The 24,831-nt window shown below is 40.6% G+C and overlaps 1 protein-coding gene across 1 annotated transcript; it reads right to left on the minus strand.

Moving 5' to 3' along the window:
* Positions 1–491: 491 nt before the first annotated feature.
* Positions 492–24,746, minus strand: CEP57L1 (centrosomal protein 57 like 1). Its single transcript, XM_040060542.2, has 11 exons — positions 24,512–24,746; positions 11,503–11,647; positions 9,484–9,660; positions 8,779–8,900; positions 8,203–8,319; positions 7,853–7,930; positions 6,028–6,126; positions 5,222–5,299; positions 4,887–5,116; positions 3,135–3,279; positions 492–993 (listed from the first exon to the last, which is right to left on the minus strand). Exons 2-11 carry the CDS (start codon positions 11,642–11,644, stop codon positions 778–780), a joined length of 1,404 nt encoding a protein of 467 aa, XP_039916476.1. The 5' UTR covers positions 11,645–11,647; positions 24,512–24,746; the 3' UTR covers positions 492–777.
* Between the last annotated feature and the right edge of the window lie 85 nt (positions 24,747–24,831).

Genomic DNA, 24,831 nt, shown 5'->3' on the forward strand with positions numbered 1-24,831 from the left:
TGTCTAAGCGGCTTTAAGCCCACAATGTGCTTTTCTAAGCTGGAAACAATCCATAAATAAGAAGATTGGTAACAGGTACACATCTGAAGGTCTCTTCCATGACAGTCTCCTCCTCAGCCACTGTATACTGTGCTAGAAGCAGATTTTGCTAATGAGAAGACAAGCACTCAAGTGTTTGGCAGTGGCCTCTCCCATGCACATATCAAGAACCCTCCCATATTCTTGTGGCTAAACCAAGTCATGGGTTGTGCCTCCAGACCCCAGCTGTCCCTAATACTAAGACTGTCAATAGAGCTTATAAAGTAATAATATTAATGAAAATGTATATAAATAGACAATACCTCTTCTGCCTCATTCACAATGATCTGAATCTTGAGTTATTAGAGAAAGGAAGACCTTTGTTTTTATTTGTACACTAGCACAAGTCATTCTGGAAAAGCAAACTCTAAATATCTCCTTGGTAGCTGGGGAAATATATCACATACTATTTTAAGGGTAAAAAAGTATAAAATTTTATTTGACAAGTTAACAAATAATAACATTTCATTAGTCCATTAAAACACTTTATTACAAGGAAGTGTAGTTGAGTTATAGCTACACTACATGAAAGTTAATTGTAAGGTGAACAAATTGACCTACTGGAGTTTAGAATGTACAGAATGTACATGTCTACCGTATCCAGTTTATTTTTAAAAGGTATTTGGTACAACTAAAAATTTACTAGATGTCAAACAACTTCAAAAATTTCCAACACAGCAAACTTCAGAACTATTCTTCTCAGATGACATAATCTTTTTTCAGAGATAGCTGAAGTGTCCTCACAGCTTTTAGCAGCTGAAGAGAACTTCTGCTTTTCTGCCCAGGACAAGGTTTAGACATACTTTCCTTTACAGAAACTGCAATCTCCTTTGCTTCCTTTTGTTCACCACACTTTAGTTTGACATGAGTTTCCCCTTGCTTCAATTTCTGAGTTTTTCTCTTTAATTTCTGCACCTAGGAAAAAAAAAATACTAATTAGCATGTTACATACTCCAAAGACTCACAGCTGTAGAGCTGACTGGACTTCTACTGGACTCCAAACCACAGATTACTAAGACATATTAAAAAAAAGAGAAAAGTTTAAAGTTAGTAACCTTGTGCAGCTGTCTCAATGTAACAGAAAACTGACCTTGCCCATACAGAAACCACCACAGAAAACTAACCTCACCCACACTCGACTGGTTGTTGAATCCCATCGCTCCCTAACGTAAAAATGCTTGCTTGAGAGAGCTGGAATATCATCTCTTAATAATCTATATTTATAACAGTCTCTTTCCATTTCTGGTTGTGCTACCTTAATAAAAAACAAACAAACAAACAAACAAACAAGAAACCTCTAAAAAGTACTTTTAATTTTCAGTTACTGGATCTAAGCAGCTTATTTTGAAGCTTCTTTAACAAAAGTGGAAAACAGAATAAATAGGGTTAATTGCTATGGAATGTTTTTTTAAATGTCAAATAATGAGTCTTGACTCGCACTTGGCATGAAAAGGTCACTTCCCAAAGATAAAATTAGACTGGAAGCATTCCAAATGCCAATTTAGGCTTTAAGTCCATTTCTAAAAATAATTAACTTTAATTGCATTCTAGAACACATTATTAACTGTGAAACACCAAGATTAGCATGGCACTTTCAGTATGGCAGGTTCTAGATAAAGAAATATGCATTAGAAATATTAAGATTGGTCTGTACAAAATGCAAATGATAATGTCTGTGTGCAAAAGCACCAGAAAAAAAAAAAAAATACAGGCCAAGGAGTTAGAGGAATGGCCTGTATTGATAACCAGGACAAGATGGACAGTAACCATACAGACACTACTATTTACTGCATGACCCTAAGGGGTGTGCTCTGACCAGGCAGTACCAGTGCACTGAGGACTTGCCAGAAGATCTGCACACTGGTAAGAAGCAGAGATGACAACAAAGTTGCACCGCATTGTATGTGCTATTCTTCGTCATCCCAAAACAAAGGCAAGCAGTGGCCACTAAGATACGCAAAAGAAAGAAACAAAGGTGCAGTTGTTGTCCACTGTCTTAGGTTCCTGAGGATGAAATCAGTAAGATTTTGAGGCAAGGGGTAACACTGTAATCGTTAGGTCTTCAAGAATATAAGAGTTTTATCACAGAAACCTGCTGACATTGCTAAGAGAAGCAGTGAGGACTTAGCAGTCAATGCCTTTGTCCATATTGCTAGCATGCAAGTCTGACACATCTGCTATGACATAAAGCACCTCTATGCTTGCAATTACATGGACAATAAAACGTTTAAGTGAATAAAAGCCATCAAAAATGAATATGAATAAAACTGGTCAGGTTTTTTTTATAACCTACTCTTTTCATAAGGTCTTATGCTGAGCTTTGTTCTGTTTCCTGTATAAGCAAAGTTCTCAGGTGAGAATTTATCTTGAAATGTAAGATGAAAAAACAGAAAACAATCAGACAGAACTATGGATTGAATGTTTAATCATATGCCCACCAAATTGCTACAAAAGAGTTAGGCTGTTCAACTACAGAAGAGGGATTTTTTATGGGCGTATATGAATAGTTGTTATCTATGGTTCTAAACTAAATACTGACAGAATGAGGACAGTTTAAGGTTTAAACAAAAGTGAAAGGCTTGCCTAGCTATGATTTTGGAGAAGCCCTGGTCACAGACTAGTTAATAAAAAAGCCTCAATGTATCAGTAATATAAAAGACATTTAATCCAGTCTGTACAGGAATTACAGCTTCTATTTTTTCATTCCCCTGAGGGACAGGATATAAAGGAATGAAATTTCAACAGTTTGTCTTAACATGGTGAGCAGAAGTGACAGACAGTGCAACCCAGCTCCATATTGCACAACTGCCACAGGGCAGGAAGCTTTCCCACCAGCACATATTCCTAACTGCCAGTTGTAAGCACTTTTTCTTGATCAAATGAAGAAATTGGAGGTGTAAAAATATGAGCCAGCAGTCTAATTATAATCACCCATACTGGAACATCTTGGCTTAAAACATTCCAGTGACATTCTAGCTGATGGCAACAGGAGGCAGAGTTGTGGCAGCCTTTCAACAAGAATGTTAGTAGCTAGAGAGTTTACATTTCATTCTTACAGTAGCCTGATGCTTTTCCAGCTTGGATATTTGTTTTCTTTTCATCTCCATTTGTTTTACAAGGCAATCCAGCTCCTGTTTCAGGTCTTCATGAGCTTGGGAGTCTTGAGTACCCTGTATTTGCTTCAGAAGTTCTTGATGCTCACTATTAAAGACAAGAATGGAAGTGTAAGTATTCATGATATAGTCTCTAGGATTTCTTCTTGTAGGAGTTCCTAGCCATTTTGTGCAGAATATAGAAATTTAGCATTATTTCCACTCTCACACAATACACATTAATCTGGAATATATTAACATGAGAAAGGGAAAAGGTTTTCCTGTGAGTCTGATTTTCTCGTTCCAAATTTTTAGCTATGTCCATCTCACTTCTCCCTCCTCCCACAGGCGTAACAACTACATGTACGATAGTGTGCAAAATGAGATTTTTGAAAGTGAACAGCAGCTATGCAGTACAACATTTTTAATTCCTGCCCAATTTAGTGCAGACTTTGAAGGCTTAGTGCAATACACGAAAGTATTTTTTAAACTAGTACATTCAAGTAACAATTTTTCTGACAAATGATTCAAATTAAAATATTATACTCCAAAAGACTTACAGCAAAGTGGGCTTCTTAATGAAACTAATCAGATTAAGTAAAAGAAACTGTGTAGATCTTGATACCCAGATATCTGAACAAGTTGAAGCCAGAGACCCCCTCTTAGATAAGTAATCCCTTTACAAAAGTCAGAGCTTCTTTTTTCACTTCTGAGTAACCGCTTCTCCTTGACAGTTTAATTGAAGCAACTGGTTGTTGCTATTAAAAAAAAAAAAAAAAAAAAAAGGAAGAAGAAAAAAGAGCCTGACCTTGAACTGCCATGAGTAAGCCAGACATTGCTTTTTGAACATGAGATTGCTTGCCAGTTTAAATTTTACCACATCAAGGATTTCAAATCAGCGTCAACATCCTAACTGGTTTACTCAGCACATCCTTCTCTGTTCAAACCACAGCTCATCGTGTTGACATGTCTGCTATGACCAGCTACAGAGCTTTGGCCCACAGTCCCACAAGCCTGCATTTAATGGGAAGATTAAGCCTAAGAACACAACAGGCTGTCACCCACATTTACTTGCATGGCTAGAAAGAAACATACACTCCCATCTGAAGTGCTAGCTTCTTCCACGCCCTGCCCGTTTTCTGGCAGGAGACTGTCCCTCTTTCACAACCCCCTTACAGGACCAGCAAGTTCTCCTGCTATCAACAAGCAAAGAATGAGCACCAGACTGACTCAGCACAAAGACTCGGCAGGTACCCCGGCAAGGAAAGAACAGAGAGTATGAAGGAACAGGAGAGATGTTGTGACAGGACTGTTCATGCCACAGCTGTACTAACCCATTCCACCACCCAGACCTACTGCATCCTGCAGGCCTACTCAATATCAGCACCACCTCTCCAGGAGAAAAGATTTGGTTTACCCAGTACACCTCATAACATGTTTAAAATGTCTAGAAAGCAAGGTCTGAAAGGCTTTTCATTTGCTGCAGCTGCTACTTCAGTAGCAGCTTGTTTAAATACAGGATGTGGAAGCAGAAAAACAAGACCGGTGAAAGACCAGGATAGAAAGAATTTTTTGAATGAGAAAAATCCTACCAGTCAAGCCTGCTCAGGTCAGTCTGTCAGCAGGCAGTCCTATAGCTAAAACAGGCTAGGCTCAACTGTAGCACCCCGTCGCTTGAAGTCACCTCTACTCACAACGCCAGCCATGGGTACTCACGAGCTCATTTGGCCCAGCTCATCTTGCAAGGCCAACAGAAGGTCTGAAAAGCTCCTGGTGGCAGTGGGGGATGTGGAACAAGAGGAGACAGATTTTAAAAGTGCACTGTGTCCTGAAATCCCAGCTGTAGCTCCTCCTTGTCTTCGCGATGAGATACACGGATTGCGATGCTTCATAATGTGCAACACGCTTTGTACATTTGCACTGACAGAATGGCTGGAGCTGACAGACTTAAAGAACAATTATCAGTGGCACACAGAAGTAATTTACAACTATACAGCCTTACTCTAACTGTAGATGTCACTTTAGTGAGAACTAAAGTAGTTTTCACCTACCTTCCCAGCCACAAAAGGTAGTTCACCAGCCTTTACATGTAATTGTGAAAGCTGCGTTTTCTTCATTGTAGGATTTCTCTGCCATAAGAGCCATAAGAAAATATAAGACAAGAAATTCCAATCTGCTGACCCAAGAGTACAATCTTAAGGGTTTTTTTTAGTAAGTAAAATTCAAGTAAATACACAGTGAAATACATCACCTCAGTTTTCTTCTGGTTAAAAAAAAATTTTCCTTCCAGTATGTGTAACAAGTAAGACTTTCCAATAGCTGACACAAATAAATTTTATTCCATATGCATGTAGGAGATTATTTAACAATTAGGCTAACATTAAAGGAATTGAACCTTGTTTACTTGTTTTCAAAACCACAAATGCAAAATTTTGACTGTTATGTAACACAAGTTGCAAAACAAATTCTCTTGATTTCAGAAATCCCCCCAACACACACCATCTTAAGATGCTGAGCTAAAACTCCTTTGGAAATAAATTTTGCCAGGTAAACTGAAAGGCAGCTAAGACAGGACATGGGGGATGGCAGCGAGACTTAAACAGAGGTAATTGTCAATCTCATAAGGGAAGGTTTTCCAGTGATGTCCTATTAGCCTCAGTACTATTTTAATTAATGAAGGAAAGAAAAAAGAAAGGGAAAAATAAGAGTTATTTAGAACTGTTTGTCACTTTAGAAATGGAGTAAAGTGCAGCAGATAAATCAAGTGCCTCTTACATCACCGTTTTTCACAAATCCCAGTCTCTGTGCACGTCAGAGGCTTTCAGCAACAGTATGCTAACAAAAATTTCCATGTTACCTTCCTAGGTTTTTTGTTCTTCCCATTTTCCTTTTCAGGCTCATGTTGAGATGTTACTGAAGACATCAAAATTCTGTTTATATCAAATCCTGTTTGAAGCTGTGGCAATAAGCAAAAAAGAAAACAGCCATTTAATATAATATTACAAGTATGAAATAGAAAGGTTTAATTAATTCTCTCTTTCATACATGGATAAGAACCAATTAAGGGCACTATTAATTGTCTTGCTTTGAAGGCATAAGCTACTCTTAAAAACTGGACAGATTATTAGAAAGTCAGGGTATGAGGCAGATATTGCAGCTCTGTCTTAGTATTCCTCCTTTTCATATTCAGCTGCAGCAGCAGCGGTATTTTTCCACTGTGACAACCAGCAACTGAGATAAGCCAATCCTGCCACATGCTGAGAATCTGATCATAAAATCCAAATTATATGAACATTTGGCTTTTACAATCTGGGGACAGAGAGAACTAAGCCTGCCTGTGTTACATTGAGGTCAAACCTGCTGGACAATCCTCATATTGCTCAGTGGTTCAAAGTTGCTATCAAGGCCCATGATAAACAGGATGATAATCATTCCCAATTAAACATAGGACAAGGACTTTGTTTTGGCATGTGTTACAGTCCCAGCTGAGCAATGCTGGAGGTCCACCACTAAAGTGAGAATATTCTGGCTTTTCTGTCATCAAGAGGAAGTGAACCACACCACACCCTGTGCTTCCCAGCCCAGATCCAACAGACCTAAATCCATCCTGCAGTCTATTAAGATGGTACTAACACTACTTTAAGACTCAGTTTAAGTCCTTTCTTGAGCAAATGTTTAGACTATCTGCTCTGGGACAGTCATTCTTACCATGTTTCTCAGAAGATAAAATCTCTGTACTAGGCCCTTTGCTCTGCAGCAGCAAACACTCTAAGCAAGAAACCAAAAAACGACAAGTTTCCAACTGTGTCATTCTGCTGGATTCTGGAGGTGGTCAGACATCTGGGCTACAAATCTGCATGTTATTTAAAGCTTCCTGGATTTACGAAAACCCATCATCCTTGGAGGAGGTATAAGAGCTGACAGCAGTGATGAATTAAATTAAGGCATCAGCTTTGCTTACGTTCTTCCAATATTACTCTTCGGCACTGCAGCCCCCACCCCACCCCAAAGGAATTCCCCCACAACTGGTGTCTCTTTCAAGCTGGCTGCTACTTATGCACAAATTGAAGTTTGGAATACGACTACCTTTTCCCTTTAACAAAAGGTTTCATCATTTTGCTCCCTTTGGCAAATACTCCTCTCTCAGATGGATGCCAGCCCAAAAAACTGATGATGGCTTCACATAATAATAAATTATACAAGAACTCATTTGATCAACGAGGTATCACTGATTAAGGTTTTTCCAAGTACAGCCCTATGTATTAGATTTCTACAGATCTTAACAAAGGGAGGAAAACAAGCACAATAACCAACCTCACTTGGGATATAAGGTTTTATATGTGACCACTTTCAATTTACTGAAATTTAGGTTAACCTGATTCAGTTACAGATTTTCTAAAAATTAATTTTCTACCTGGGTCACTTAGAGAAGTGTTGAGGCTGATGTTCTGTATCACTAATACAAACCCAAGTAGAATCTTTTTTAATTGAGACATGCAACACACCTGACAAGGTTTCTAATATGTAGCTTATAACTGATCTAGGTAGTATTTCAGGAGTTCTGCCTGGGTAATAAACATGAGGAGTTGAAATAATGAAGTAATAAAAAGGGCATTTTGAATAGAGAGAATAGCTTTCTTCAGTACTAAGAAATAAGACAAAACAAAATATTTTCAGTCTACCTGAGCAGTTTTATCTTGTATTAGCTTAAGCTGATGCTCTTCTTTGCACAGCTTTTCTTCTAAGTGTTTGATCTTGTCCTGAATTTGAAGGCAAGAATGATTAGTCCCACTTCAATTTGCCACACTGAATCAGCAGTCTGAAGAAGCTCACAATTGTAATGCGGGGATAAAACTGGACTGTAGGGGTTTTTAAAGCCCAGACTGAAAAAAGGCTCATGCACCTAAAGCCAAGGTGGCATTCAGTCAGGTATGCTTTACCAGAGGTAACTTTTGCAAAACTCAGTACTATTAGTAGTATGCCATAAAATGACACCAAATATCTTTCAGACTGTCATTCCATGCATGCTTACTTCAGCAATTCTCTGAGTAGAAGTAAGCTTAAGACACTCTTTTTCTAGCATTTCAAGCTTTTCAAGTTTTGCACGCAGTTCCAACCAGTTCTGATCTTCCTCTTTCTGAAGCTGAGCCTGGAAAAAATAAGCAAGAATGGAGCTGGCAACTGACTGAAATTGTTTCAGACACCAAAAAAAAAAAAAAAAAAAAAAAAAAAACAAAAACCAACAAAAAACCCACCAAACCACCCCACACCAGAGTAAAGGTGTTTAATTAGTTTAAATTCCATACTTTTTAAATTGAAAAGTGATGAAAAATACCAGGCAGACAAAGACAACTTAAGCTTCCAGCAGCTTTTTTGTCTACCAAGCGTGCAAGTATTAGCATGGTTTTGCTCATTAGGAGTTCCACCCAGGGAGCTTTTCATACAATTCTTTCAATGGTTGTCATCAGCCATACACTAAATTGCTTCTGTTTGCTAGCAGCCTGAGCAGAGCTGAGGAAAAACAACGACCACAATAGACTTCAGATCCTGCATATTTCTATACTTTTGAACTACATCACTACTTTGTTATTATGTTAAAGGGCTTCACCTGTTGTTCTAAAATCATTTTCTTTTCCAGTTCTGCACTGGAAACCATTTTTCTCATGTAATCCAGCTGTTTCTCCAGCAGAGAGCAGCGGGATTGTGCTGCATTTAACTGTACACTTGCATCTACAGAGAGAAACAAGACATTCAGTACAGCAAAGGGAGCTACACATTTAGCCAGGCTGTCATTTCATTGAGGAATTCTCTGTCTCAGAGAACAGGGAAGAACAGTTTTCTTAGTCTGAACAAGTCATGTGGTTAAAATGAATTTTATATATAAGACATGAGAATCAAAATGCTTTTTCAAAGCTAGTCCCTAATTTGAATTCCAAAGGCATGAGCACTGCAGTGACTTTGATTTGTATCAGCAGATATCTAACCATAATCTGAGACAGGAGAATCTTCTTTTCTCCTATCTTTTCTCAAGTTAGCAGTGTTATGTAAGCAGCTGCTGGCTTATCGTAGGAGTTACACATACCCCCCGAAACATGCTTAGTCTTTAAAATTGCATTATGGCTTATGCAATACACCACTGATATATGTAAAAATATCTCAACTTGACCCACAATTATCAAGCTCTTGTCCCTCCTCAGTTTTGAGGTAAAGAACCAAAGAATGCTGCACTAATTAGCAGTTTTTCAAAATGAAACATTCCCTGGACTACAACTTAGTGTTGCTGTGGCTACACCTTATCTCTCAAAAGAAATACCTTTCCTCTGTTGCATCAGCTCCTGATGTGCTGTGTCCTTCTCGTAGGACTTGTGCTCTAAGACCTTGTACCGAGCAGCTGCTCTGGAGAGGCTGCACAGTTTATCTTCAGCCTGTGACTTCTCCAGCTCTAGATGGTAGATTTTTTCTTGTAGAGCTTTCAGGGCTGCCACTACAGCTAGCAAACAACACAACAGCTACACCTTAAGTAACAGTATTTTAATTATGATGATCATTATTAGAAAACACTTCATGTTACAATATAATACCTAAATTTTCTTCCTATGATCACTCCTAAAATTAACTATATTCCCCAGCTGTACACTAACATATGCAGAACACATATGGGAGAAAATGGATGTGTTTCCTGCATAAGTCAGGTATGAAGCTCTGGTCCTATGAGCAAAACTATTTCCACTCCAAAGGGCAGGAAGTCCAAAGAAATCATGGCAAAGAGAATATAATGAATCCTGGGAACTCTCTTTGAATAGAAGCAGAAAACACAGGTGTCCAAGTGAAGTCACAAGTTTTGGTGTAAGGCAACTGGTCTGAACAGATTAAAAAGAGAAAACATGCTCAAAATGGGGAGAAATTAGATACAAAGGACAATTTAGCAAAGAATACATTGTTAAATACTTTATTGTTTCAAAAGGTCTAGTCTTTATTGTTTCAATGTCTAGTATCTTGTATTTGATGATTCTTTAAACTATAGAAACAAGTCTGAAAGATTTTGTTTTTGGTCTCAAATCACTATGTGTCAAATTATATCAAAAATAAAAGCTGCAATTTCAGCTACAAGAAAAAGTCTGCCAGCTCTCCATAAAGCATACACGCCTGTGGGAGCTTAAGACATGTTCTATAACAAGTCAAGCTTATTTTCTGACTTTTATAACTGATAGTTCTTCTATTCCAAACTCTCTCATCAAAAGAATACCATCAAATATTGCTACCTCCTTAAAAACTTTCACCATCTTATCATGGATTCACTAAAAAAAACAACAAAAACAACCAAAAACCACAAAAACACACACAAAAAACCCCCCACAACTAAAAAAAACCCCACCCACACAAAACCACACAACAGCAAAAACCAAACAAACATCAAACAAAAGAACTCAAAACAAAAACAAACACCAGAAAGCAGAAGGATGAAGTGAGACCACCTTTTCCATCTTTCTATTGGTATGTCAAACACTTCCTTAACCACTTAGCTACATAGCACTAAACTGATAGCTGTAATCACAATCACAAAAAAGCCCAAACTCTGTGTGACATAAGATCAGTACAGAAATCACAGATTTTTCAGGTGAAGAACAGTGATCACATGCACACTCCTAGGCTATGTCTGTACAATTGTCCATGTTGTCATGTAGCACAGTTGTCCATGATAGTAAGTCCAAGTATGGGTATCCTTAAGACTCCCCAGGCTCTCCAGATATGTTAAGCCACTGAGTATTTTGCCTTGTGAGCTCCAGGGAGTAGTCACTCATTAAGACACATGACAACTATATTTCATATGGACTAACATTCATGCTAACTTTACTGGTAATCTGAATTGTTCAAAAGTTCTCCCAAGGAAATGTACCATGCAAAAAAACCCCTCCAAAATACCCTTAGAAGTGATTTTAAGCTGGAAGGAGTCAAATAGCACTATACAAAGCCAATTTCAGGTCAGTGTACCATACTAATGATCTTTTTTTTGCTGTATTTGAAGTCATGAACTACTTCTACTGAGTTTGAAGCATTCTCCTTTGCTTTCAGAGGAAGTCTGACAATTTTAAGCTAAACAAATTTCAAAGCCAAAGTTTACAAGGATGTTAGAAGACTTACAGAGGTTTCCACTCTAGACGTATGACTTCAGGGAGACTACTCCCTCAGGACACATATACATCCTGTCTCAATGTCAGACTGATAACTGCAGCAAGTCATTGAACTCAGTCAAATAGGATGGGGAGTTTGCTCAAGAGATTTCACACGGAACAATTAAAAAGACCATTTTAAGGACATATTTTGGCTATACCTTGGTTATTTGGGAGAGAAGGCCTGTCACCAGCAGCAGCTGCCAACTTCTTTGATTCTATATAAACAAAGGCTGGAGGAAGCATGCGATCTGGCGGCTGAAGAAAGCTTCCTATGAAACTGTTCTTTGATTCAGAATCCATAGCCTGTAGAAAGAGAGCCATTTAATGACATTATTTCTTTAACAGACTCTTATTCAAAAGTATGTCACTGGGTTGTCCCTGGCTCTCTTTATATCAAACCAGATAACGTACACAAAAATAAATAAATAAATAAATAGAATAGAATAATACCCAAACCCTATCAGAAGAATCCTGTCTTTTAATGCAATCCCAAAACAGTATCTTTCATAACACTAAACATAGCTTCCTTTGACTGACCAAAATTTTCCAAGATTTTCTAACAACTTATGCTGATTTTTGTCTTTTAAAACCCGAGTATTAGAGCATTTTCTACTAACGGTTTTACAGACTTCCATGTCTTGACTCTAAATGCTCCCTGCACAGCAAGCATTCCAGGTTTTACAGCCTGTTCCCATTTGTAGCCTCCTTACTGCTCTCCTCCCCATCTTTTTGGCTATAAAACCAAATTACATATGGTAAATAATTTACCTTTATTACATAATAAAGATACAGATCTCCACATTTAGTGTTGAGATAACAGGAGGATATTTAATATGCAATATCCCCAGTATTATCTCCATTATCAGGCACATGTATTAAGTCCTGGTTCTTCACTTCCCTTCTGTCCCACCCTTTCACATTCTTTGGTTTATGAGAAGTACATTTGAAGACAGTTCACACCATGTCAAATAGTAATTTTTCTTGATATTCAAGAAAACAACACTCATGGACAGTGAAATGTGTAGAAAGTACTTTAGTGTAATACAACCTCTAGGAAGTTAAAGCAAGTTTGAAATCATCCTGCAGTTACCTATCAAAGTAGCATAAAGCACTTCACCTGATACAGTGCAAGAAGTGAAGAATCTATACAGCTTCAGCTAATAAAAAAAACAGCTTTGAAGTTTCAGTGATATAACAAATACGGTTGTTGTATCACTTGTGTTTGAAATACAAGGCACGCAACTGGAACAGTCTTCCCACTTGGGTAAGACTACTTACAGATGTTAGTCCCCAAGGAACTCACCCAAAGGAAGTATCTAGTAACACGAGGAAGAAACAGACCAAGACTAGAGCCTGCTGATGAAGCACAGCCCAGGAGAAGCCATTCATACTGTGTGGCAAACAGGCAGAAGAGCTTTCAATAACAAAAGAAGTTTCTAGGAGCCCTTACAGCTCCTACAGCCTGCTCCAACGGCTGTATAAAAAGAACCCAAAAACTCATCTTCCAGCCACACTGCCTCTTCAAGTACGCTCTAAACTGAAGGTAAGCAGAAAACTTCCTTTCTTCTTCCAAACTGTCATCATGGAGATGTCAACATGAGCATCTCTTCACTAGGGCTTGCTTGACTTGGGGCCTCCCAACCATCACAGCTTTTGTGTGCTAACCCTGCCAAGGTCACATCATTCAGAGAAGCCCCTCTGGTCCCAAAGAGGGAGTCTATCCAGCCTACCCTTGTGCCACAGGTCTTTTCCATGTGGCTCTGCTGCCATCCTATTCAAGGCCAGGCCACAAGCTCTCGGCGCTAGGTTGGCAGCAGACAGCCAGATAGATTCCCATCACCACTTGGAAGAGGTCCCATCTGGTGACCCACCACATTTATGGCCACAATGCCAGTGAAAGGCACAAAGCAGGGAGCAGCAGAAAACTCAAAACATGGATGAGAAGGTCCTGTGGCCACAGAGGTGGTCAGTTCCAAGACGAGAGGAGACGGTCCTGGCATGGCACAGTGCATCAACACAGAGTTCCAGAAAATAAGAGATAAGCAAGACTTAAAAAAAAATAATTCCTGCTGCTATTCATCTTCTTCACATTGGCGATGAAACAGACTAGCAATAAAAAGTCCATAAAAATGAGCACGTGCATGGGCAAGAAGTTTCCTACCACTGCTGTGAATAAAAGGCAACTTTGGAAACAGCAGAGGAAGAAGGTGGGTTTTGCTCACACCATCCAACCTTCTGGCAGTCAGCATAAGTGGAGACTCACTTTTCCAATGTGCTCCAGTGGGACACGCTCCCCTGCATGCCTGCACAGCTACACGTCAATTACTTTCCTTATTACTCTCACATAAACAAGTTTTGCTGTTTCCAAGGAGATGGGCCTGTGGACAGTTGTAAGGAGGGCAGTGATCCGAAGCAAATAATGAATAAAAGAGGGAATAAAGCAGCAGAAAATTTGAGTTTGTGGACCAGCTCAGTAATACAAAGGTGTGGGGGCACGGGGGACACCTATTTGGCAGAAAGCGAAATAAAAGCCCTTTAGTTCTGCCAGTGAAACCAAAGGGAAGTGAAAGAGGCCCGCTCACCTGCCTGGTGGTGGTGATCCAGCTAATCCAGTGTGGGCTTCAGCACAACCCCCCACAACTTTGCCAGCACAGCAGGGGATAATAAACACCCTCCAGCTTGGGGGGAGCTCCCCGAGCTGCTCCTAAGAGCACAGGCTCAGCAAAGGTGTGAAAGAAAACACCAGAGGACCGAGACACCTGTGTTTGCAGAAACTCTGCAGACACAGTTACAGACGCCTTGCTTTACCACAGCTTCCTCAGATACAGAGGCTGTGTGGAGCAGCTGAGGGCATGGTTGCTATAGTGCTTTGAGGCTGTGTCAGCATAATTACTCTGGCAGGGGTGCTCTGGTGTAGACAAGTCCTAATATCTCAGCAGGTAGATAGAGTTTATAGCAACCAAACTGCACAGGAGGAACGTCTACAACACTGCAGACCTCAGGCAAGGAGATGTGTGCCAGGAAAAGGACCAGGTCACTCTAGACCAGCAAGACATCGCTAAACATCCTGGCTACTTCCAGCCCACTGCAACAAGAAACTTATCAGGAAATAATTAAGTAGTTTGACGTATGCTTGAACGTCAACTGTCCTACCACCAACTTTTTCCCACCAAGTATTTAAGCTTCTGTAAGACCATCACAACCAGGTTTGCTTTTTAAAAAGCCTTATACAGCAAGCTTAAACCACTCTCTTATTCCATGGTGCTGCTGCCGTGGACACCCGGTACACAGCCCTAGAAAGGTGCTTTAAAGCAGATACTGCTTTCCCAAACAGCAATGTTTGTACTAATGTAACTCCACAAGGCTTAGGGGGATTTAGCACTTGAACAACACTCATTAAAGCAGCCAGAATATCGTTGTTTAGACAAGCCCTTGGTTGAGGAAAGCTGTGCACTCCTTTGAGTTTGGGCAAGAGCCAAGGGAGAAGTATGCATATTAAACAGAGGCTGACAAAATACCCCGGTTACATGTGGAGGGGAGGGGAAGAAGGAAGAAATGCCTCACTCCCACCCCAGCAGCCTACACTGCTGCGGTGAGCAGGGTGAAGCACTGGTGTAGTGCAAGTCATATCTGGAGTCAACACTGACCCTCTGGGTTTTTTAACGGGAAATGGCACAGCCTGCCTTGGTGGATGCAGCAGTGACGCTCAGATACCCGCGGTTATTTTACCCAAAAAATTACAAAGTAACTGGTTCCAACACTCCCCCCGTCCAGCATGGGGTAACTTAGTTGCATCCATGGGTTTACCATGGGCCTCTTCCAACTCAGAATATTCTGCGATTAAACATCAGCAGGGGCAACCCAGCTATGTTTTTCTCCAGGTCTGTGCTAGGAGGCTCATGGAGTTCTGTGCCACACATTTGCGACCCGGTGCATGGTGCATGATGCCACGCATAGCACATCAGCTCTGTGACAGCACTGCCTTAATGCAAATACTCTGCCCACCTCCTGCCTTGCTGCAGCTGGAGTGCTCAGCCCCAGGGTGTGAGCATGAGAAGGGCTGGCCCCTTCAGTGGGACCACTTCTGCCTCTTGGCTCACTGTCACATGCAGGCTGGGAGTGAGCTTGCACAAAGTACACTGGGGAGCAATCCCACCAGCTATATGAGACGTCCATCCCTCTATATGAGATGTCCAAGCCTCAGAAGAGAGCAAGCAAACTGGAGTTTGGTACTATAAAACAAACATAATTTCCCATTTCATCACAGTCATCTAATACAATTTACCTTTATACCATTTCTATTTACTTTTGCTGAATATGGCCTGCAGTAAATGCCAGAGTACAGGATTGGGTTGCTGTAAAAATCAATTGACATTTTAGTTACTGCTGTCTGGCCCGAGCAAGTATACTAACAGTGGAGAGTTCCTGAACACAACTGAAATCCCAAGTGTTACAGAAAGACCACTCATGACTTCTTCATTATCTTCCTCCCCTCCTCTGAGTTTCTCCCCTCCAATGTAAGTCACTTCATTACAAAGTTTAAAAAAAAAAAACCAGTCTCCTGAAGTGAAAAGTCCAGAAACATTTTGACACACACACAATTATGTCTCATACTGTAAAGCAGCATATGGAAAAGCTTTTTCCACATGTAAACAAAGGCAGTCTCAGGGAATAATGCTGGCTTAACAGTCTCCCAAAAGACACACTAAATGAATAATGTGTAATGTAAGGGATACTTCCACTAAAGTCTCTGATGTTTGCTATCTCACAGAGACTCTGGGTGATTCAAATTGCTCTGAAGACAATCTTTCAGAACCAAAGACAGAGATGCTGTCAGAACACCTTCAAAGAGGAAAAAGAAAAAGCAGATCAAAGCATTTTTTCAGAAAGAAATACAAAGATATCCACCTTCTGGCCTGACCTAGTAGGCGTGCACAATTTACAGTTTTGGTTTTTTGGGTTTTTTTGGTTGTTTTTTTTTTTTTTTTTTTTTTTTTAATAACTGAGAACAAAGCCTTAGATGAACCAAAGACTGATTCAGTGTTTATCTGACACAAGAGAAGTTCTAAAGAACTGCCCTAACAGAGACTATACTGAGAAGCTCCCAAAATTCTGGCTGCTGCCTTGTCTACTTGAGCCAAGCCTTGCTGGCTAATGGTTAAGCGAGAGGCCATTTTTGTGACACAGTCCAAACTGGTGCATTTTTTTTCCTCTTTCACTTTCCTTTGAGAACTGGGAGAAAAGCTTGGTCAGCTGTACTGGCTATGCTGCAACACTCAGCCTTATTCCCAGCAGACAAAGAACAGCCCTTCCACAGAGAGAAAAAAAGAAATAAATAATGTTGTGGGCAAACTGCATTGTTGTTTTGGGAACACCCAGTCTCTAGCATCCTGACACAACCACTTTTATCACCCTGAAACACATGACAATGCTCAGGACATATCTAAGCAGCTGATACTCCCATGTCTCTTCTAAGATAAGCGGGTTAGACATGAAATGGTGGCAGCTGCAAAACTAATAGGAAGTGAAACCTCACTGAATCAATAAAGCATTTTATTTTTTTTTTAAGCTGTGTCAAGTTCCACTTTAATTTAAAGTTCAAAGCAAATGACAAAAATTTATTAGAGAAATTAAAGAACCAGGGAGTGTTTTGAAAAACTGACACAGCCAAACCCACAGGAGGCAGTTTGTTGTATGAACTGTGAGATACACACTAGCAGTCTCAGAACTGGATACATAAAGGTTAAATTTCCAGTCTCTTCTTGGATACTACTGTAGCAAAGCCCATCCATTCCTGAATATCAAGTCTTGTGCAGAACTTCATACAATCGTTGTTTTTCATTCTTAGAAGAAAAGGAAAAGAAATGGCATTCTCTGTTTTCTCATGACACAATATGTACTGTCAAGTAGGATAAAACCTGGCATTTTAATTAAAAAACCCCCAAACCGCAAACAACCCAACAAATGCCCAAAACTCCGAAGACTTTTCACTATGTCAGCATTTCACTTCTAAGCATTCACACTGATATTTCTCTAGTTCCTGTTTGCTAGAGAGAAAAAAGAGAACAAACAAAACAAAAAGAAAAAGGAATGAGTTACATGAGTACTTTGTGCACAAGGCAAAGAAACAACCTGGGGGAGAAAAAAACCTACAAATAATTTTTTAACCATTTTTTGGGGAATGGATTCTAACCCGGCAGTGTATCAAGCATGCAAACTTGGGTCAAAATGTTATTGATAGTTTTGTTGTTTTCTTCTTTGAGTACAGCAGACCAAATTCCTCATCCAATTGGGTCCTCATCCAAAAGCCCAATACACTCACAATCAACACTTGCTGGGGAAATCAAACTGATGTAAATTGCTTTAACCTCTACATGCAGTTGGTAACTGAACCTAGCATTTAGAGAGAAAGACTACAAATTCCTATCTAGTAATAATTGCTATCTTAGCATGAAAACATTTAGCCTGTAATACAGTGCTATCAAAATAATTACATTTATATATCTTCAATTAGTCCAAAGTAATTAAACATAATCTTTTTGTAATAAGCATCAAAACCCCCCCAAATACTATAAATGGTCACTTCACCTACAGTTCTGTTCCTCTTCTTTCATGTACCTTCTGTTACATTTGAGGTTTGTCCCTCATCTCCTCTCTCTTTATTGTATCTACATGACTTTATAGCTTTGTTCCTTGCCTTTTGCTTTGCCCTGTGCCCTTCGGTATTCTTTTTCTCCTACTCCCTCTTCTAGCATAAAAAGCTAGGATTTTTTTTCAAAGCAAAAATATCCATTTGCCCCTCCCCCACAACAAGCTTATACTATCAATTTTCATCCTTTTATACTTAAAATCCAGTTCCAAGAGATGCTGCTTGGTCTTAGTATACCGACTGTTGTGGAAATTGACGGTTCTCCTCAGTTCTCTACATGAAGAATGTAAAAGACTGCTTTTTCTGTCCACTGTTATTTCCTGCTGATGCCATCACAGTCTTCCTTATGTAGTTTCTTTAGTTTAGTGTGATCTGATAGATTGGAAGGCAGGAAGAAATTACTGGCTTTGGTTATAAACCCTTGGGGGGGAAGAAAGAAAAGAAAAAAAAAAAAAAGAAAAAAAAAAAAGGAAGTTTTGCTGTTGTGTAAAGGGAAGGTTTTCAAGGGTAACTGACTCCAGTATAAAACACTGTATCTGTGCACAGGCAGAATAATTAGATATTAGAAAGGCAAATGTAAAAAGGAAAAGGCATATTAGGATAGGGCAGGGCAAATATAAGGTGGGTTTAAATGACAATCATAGTGAAGACATGTAAGAAGGTAGGGGATGATTATTGCAGGTGTTGATGCATTCACAGTAAAGACTTCTGCTGCATGATAATTTTCACCTTTTATGTATCAAATATTTAATGGCTTCACTGAAAGATGGTTTTGAACGTTGCAGCTTGCCCTCTAGGCAGATGGAACACACAGATTGTGTCCTCAGTGTTGCCTTGGAATTTATTTTTAAAGTAAACTTCTGTTTTTAACCAATACCTTCTCAGGGAAAAGTGTCAGTCCCTTCATCCACTATCCTTTAACTTAGCCTGAAGATGGAGTAGGAGGTAGCTTTTAGACAAATAACCACAAAAGTGGTTGACATGGATGAGCAGAGAAACACAAAGAGAGTAATTAAGCATAGGATTTGTCTCTTTTTACCAACTACCACACCTACAATTTTTTTTTCCATATATTCCTGTGCTACTGATAGCTAGGCACCTGGCAAGGAACAAAAACTCCATTCTGCATTTGTACATCAGGCAGCCTAAGAAACAGAATGAGAAAAAAATAAAAAGTGAGCAAAGAAAAGATAAATTTCACTTCAGGCAAGAAATGATTCCCAGAATCATATTTTGTCGGAAAGAGTTGTCTTTTAATATGCAGAAAAAATGAAAGCAGATCTGAGTTAGAGCACCTCCTCAATCTTATTTTGTAGACCTATTTTGCTGAAGAATGATTTTAAAAAATATCATCTGTTTACATGACTCAGAATAATCATAGCAATTCTAACATCCATGTTGCACATCCCGAACAGGCACAATATTCTAGGTGTTAATGCCAAATAGTTTGTAGATCATATGATATAATGAGTATTCAAAAATGCAGAAATGCTTTCATCACTACTTCTGCCCTGAGTTGCCTTGGGAAACTTAAAACAGTCAAAGGCATCACTTTTTTCATATAATCTGTATATTTAAACTTGCATGGCTTTGGAGCTACAGCGAAAGCAAATCTGAGTAAGATGCTACAAAATCCTGTGCAATGTTGCAGGTAGAAAACTAACTTCAATTGATTATAAAGTTTTTAATAGGCATTTCTTGCCTATTAACTATATGTAGTTTCTGAATGCAAGGAAATTTAGCAGATCCCTAGTTTCTTGACTTCAATTCTTGTCTTTCTGTGTGACCTTAACAAATCAGAGGGCTGGGACTGATAAGGGACTGATGTTTCAGGATACATGAGCCTTTCAGCCTCGGGGCTGAGTGTGGTAATATCAGGCTTACATTCTCTGCATGAAAAAGAAATGCAGGTATAGATCCAAAACAAGCAGCACACGCGGTGAGGAGCTAACAAGAGCTTCGGTTTGGGGTAAGGAAACTCTGAACACAGACATGGGTGAAGTCCCACCCTGGTTCTTGGCACCTTTATCGTTTTTGGACTCAGAATTTGGAGTCCTCTTCTGGCAGTGAGTGCCAAAATCTGTTCTTTAAAACAATGAAGACAGTCCCTGTAGCTGTACTGTGACTTCAGTTCATGTGGCTGCTGGTCACAGCATTTTTCTTTGTCTTATTGCTGGAAAACACCAAGGTCGGTGTTAACAGCCTGCCAAAGGCGCTTAAAGGGCCTTTTGGTCTGTCAGCAGATGTAAAATTCCCAATAAGCAATGCTTCTTTTCTTTGAAAGTGCAGCTGGAGGAAACAGTGTCCACCTTCTCTGTGCTGCTACCCAGTGGTCAGAGCATTGGCCAGGAAGCGGGAGTTCCTGGGGAGCATTCATGCCTCATCCCTGACCACCATGCTAGACTGGGAGGAGGAAGAGCAGGAAGGAAGCAGGGAGTCACCACCTTTTCGTTTGAAGTTATGACCCTGTTCCAAAAAGCGTGTAAGTCTCAAATAGGCAGCGGAGGCGAAAGACAGAATAAAACAAGGAGGTGTCTCTCATCTGGTTCGATCATCAAAACAGGGTCCTGGAGTTAATGCATGCATTTCTGTAGTAAATAGTTCCTGGATGAAAAACAGCACTGTCTTGAGAAAAGTTATCAGAAACCAGGAATAAGTGCCTACAGATCCTTGTGTCTCCTTCCTTCTAGTTCACACTAGTGCCATGCATTTGCCATCCTTTCCAATAGTGCACAAATTCAACAACTGAGGTGATGAATGCTTCCCTTCCATTTTGCAATCCTCCTGAACACCTGGGACACTCTCCTGGTAGTTAGGAGGTGTGGACGTAAATGCCTTTGAGCTAAAAGGCAATTCTCTAATCTCTGGGTTACTGTACTGAAGGTGAGCACTCTACCAAATTCTGCTTCAGGCACTGAAGTCATCTGTGGCTGCAACAGAAGAACCTGACTTGCTGGGCTTGGAGAGGTTCCACTCAGCAGGACCTCCCTTAGAGCTGCTCCATCTACTTCCTAGATCACAAATGGGAACAAAGGGTTTCCAAGTTGCCCAGTTTGGGGCAATTGCAAACGTTTCTATCCAGAAACAGATTAACAAGAGTCAAGGTGGCTGCTCAGAGGAGTTTTTCAGAACCGCACTTTTAGCTTACCCATACTGTGTTCCTAGTCCTCAGTGTTTCAGGTTACATTTATACAGTTAAATGGAGTGTAGTCAGAGAGTTGGCAAAGTCCAGCAGGACTTTAAGTGGCCTGTAGCTCTGGCCTAGTTCTAGTCCACAGCCCAGCTCTTCTCAAAGCAACCCACTCCCCAGCATAAACTGCTCCACAGACCTTCTGCACGGAAGATTTGGTTTCCTAAGAAGAAAGGTGAAAGAAGAAGAAAGAAGAAGGTGTCTGGTTTACCCACCCCTGCTGCAAGGAGGCAGTGTGGCAGGGTTTGGTACAAATGTACATCTGCAACACATAATAGGGCAGAACATATTAGATGTACAAACATATGCTCAGAAGCCAAAAAAGGACACATCTTCTCCAAAACAGAATGGTTTGGGCTTGACACCAAGCTTGAGCCTGGGTTCAAAGGCAGTAGAGGAGTAGCCTCAGGCTTTTTGGTGTCTCTTTGCAAAACAGGAATCACAGAACTTTGGTTTCTCAAAGGGTAGCTGGGAAGAAAAATGCCTTTTACTCTGGAGTGCCATTTATTGTGGCAACTTGCCAAAACACAGATCTAAAAAGGGAGGGTGAACTTTTCTGACCAGTCATCCCATCCTAGGTATTTAGCAATTGGAATGAAGTAAGCCTTAACAAAACCAGGTGTGTAAAGGAAAGCAGATGAAGGAATGTAATTTTAAAAACAGTTCCTTCTAGACTGCACAAGTTTTACTGTGTTATTATCAGTTCTCCTGCATTTGACTAAATGCATTCTGGAGTAAAATGCCCTTTTGTGACATACAGAAACGGGAATGAACTTTTAAAAGTAAGTATAATATATTTTAGATCTTCTATCTTAGGATATGAGTACAATTACTAGATATTGTATTTTCAAAAATAATTTTGCTGTTGGATGTGATCTGCATATGGCTATAGAAGTCTTTATCTAGGTAAAAAAAAAAAAAAGGAAGTTGATAAATCATGAAGGAAGGAAATACTGAGGTTTAAAACAGCCACAAATTTGTTTTTCCTCAGCTTATCATTTTGAAAACTCAACGGCTGTAATTCTGGATGAGTTGCCAGATTGTTTCCTTCATAATTCTGCCTCCCTCTTATCCATTCTTTAGGGATCAAAAACAAGCATATTAACTTCAGTCAGTGAGCACGCAAATCAAACAAACATATTCCCCTAACTTTGGGCTCTGATTAATTCCACTGGTGGCCTTTGACCTTGATTTCCACAATGTCTTGCAGTGCATAAAGAAGCCTGACCTGGTATCAGAAAACTGCAGAGATTTGGTTTGGAAAAAAAATAAAGCCATCCTCATCGCTATTCCCTAAGTACTACATTAAAATCTATAAAACAAAGGGCTGAAATCTGAAGTTTAGGCCTTGGAGCCAGTTTCACAATCTGTTTCCTGTAGCCAGGGTTCATTTGGAGCCAGTGGAAAAAACAGCTTCTAAAAGATAAAAGGCAGTGCTGTGACTTTCAATCAATCTTGGCATTCAGTGTGTGAATGCAGCTGTACCAAAGTCTAAAACACCAAAGCTCCAGTTCTGATTCTGGTTCACTCTACTGATCTTGGATGTATGTAGTCATTGTCAGAGACACCCAACACCTCATGATGGGAAAAATAAGATCAAGCTGACTTCTGGAGATCAAAATTTAGATAGAAATATAGCAAATAGATGTGACATGCCCATTCGCAGGAAAATGGGAGACCATAACGAGCGACAGCAGAATGGGATGGGAAGCTAAAGTGGTAGCTAATGTAAGAACAAAACAAAAAAATCCCCCTCCAACAACAGAAAAGGCACTGGCAGAACTACTTTCTTTGAACCCATCAGTTAGGGTGGGTGGAGGCCTCGAGTGCTTAGAGAAGTCAAGATTCATATTTATTACAGGTAGTGCTGATTTCAGCAGATACATTGTTCACGAAGGTGCCAAAGGCCTGGAGGAAGCAGCTGCATGAAGCAGTCCAGGCCTGTCCACCCTACTGAACAATGGCAACGCAGCCTCCTTGCAGAAAGGATTTTATGGGAAAGAAAAGACTGGTCTTCCTTCAAAGGTACAGGTAAGTGCAAGTTTTAAAGAAACAGTTCCAGAAAACAAAGGGATGTCATATGAAGAAATCAGATTCTTTACAAATAAGAGAGCTGTTGATGGATGGTGTTGGTGAGCCAGCCCAGGCTCTGCTCCTGGACCCAGAAGTGGTTTCTGTGCCTTTCTGTGGCTTGTTCTGCATTTATCTTCAGTTTTGATGTCTGAATTTTAGAGTGGGAAATGTGTATGTGAGAAGCTAAAAATAATTACTCAAGACCCTATGTAGGCCCAATGTCCTGTTTTTAATTTACTTCCAAGTATTCTTTTGCCTGTCTGTACACTCAGAATTTTAGTTTCATGATCGCTTCAATGTGACAGCTGCAAACAGTTCTGCCTTTGTTTTCTTCTCCTTTTGTCTGCCAAGAGGTGAACTGGATCAAGAAACTGACTTGGCTAAAAATTAAAATTTATCTTTTTTTTTTTTTTTTTTTTTTTTTTTTTTTTTTTTTCCCCTGCAGGAAAAGTGGCAGATTACACTTAATCACAGAACGGCTGAGCTTGGCAGGGACCTCTGGAGACCATCTGGTCCAACCCTTCTACTCAAGCAGGGCCACCTAGAGACAGCTACCCAGGCTGCCCTGTGTCCAGACACCTTTTGAATATCCCCAAGGATAGCAAGTCCACAACCTCTTTGGGCAACCTGTGCCAGTGCCCGGTCACCCTCACAGTAAAAAATGTGTTTCCTGATGTTCAGAGGGAGCCTCCTGTGTTTCAATCCGAGTCCCTTGCCTCTGGTGTTGACATTGGGCACCACCGAGAACACCCTGGCTCCATCCTCACCGCACCTTCCCTCTAGGCACATATAAGTGTCCGGATATGTACACGGGTAAGATTCCCCACCCTCCCCCGAGTTTTCTTTTCTCCAGGTTCATCAGCCCCTGTACAACTGGGATTAAAAAAAAAAAAAAAAAAAAAACACCGGGGATTAATTTGGGTAAAAACACCGCGGAACTATTCCTCAATGTGAACATTCCCGGGATTTCCCCCGTCATTCCTCCTTTATCCCGAGTGATGACGGGTCTGTGTTTGGCTAGCACCGGCTGTTTTTCCCTTCCCGCGGACGTCCTTACTTAGGATACATCCCCGCCCCGCCTCTGACACGCCTTCGCGGTCGCTTGAAGCACGTGCGTGGTTAAATGCTTGCCGGTGCAAAGCTCTGAGGCAAACCCGCTGCGGGGGCTGCTTCACCCTCGGCTGCCGGCAGTCATCGGCGCTGCATAACCTGCAAAATCCCCCAAAACCTTTCCCAAACAGGATAACAGGAGTACCGTGCGCGCATCCCGAAGCGAACGCTCTCCTTTCTCCTTCCTTCTGCCCCCTTCCCCGGCAGGATCCCGGCCGTGCGCCGCGCTGCCTGCCGGGACGCGTAGTCTTCCTCCGCGAGGGCCACCGGAGCGACCTTTGCCAGGACTACATATCCCAGCAGCCCCTCAGGGCACGGCCGCTCCCCGCTGCGATTGGGCTCCCCGGCCGCTAGCGTTGAAAAGCGATTGGCTGACCGGCGTGTCTGTCATGCGGGCTCCCCGTGCTGGGCGGGGCTATTTCCCCCCAACCCCGAGTAAGGGGATTGCCGGGGGTCGGTGGCGGC

The sequence above is a fragment of the Hirundo rustica genome, chromosome 3 (genome assembly GCF_015227805.2).
Source record: "Hirundo rustica isolate bHirRus1 chromosome 3, bHirRus1.pri.v3, whole genome shotgun sequence".
NCBI lineage: Eukaryota > Metazoa > Chordata > Aves > Passeriformes > Hirundinidae > Hirundo > Hirundo rustica.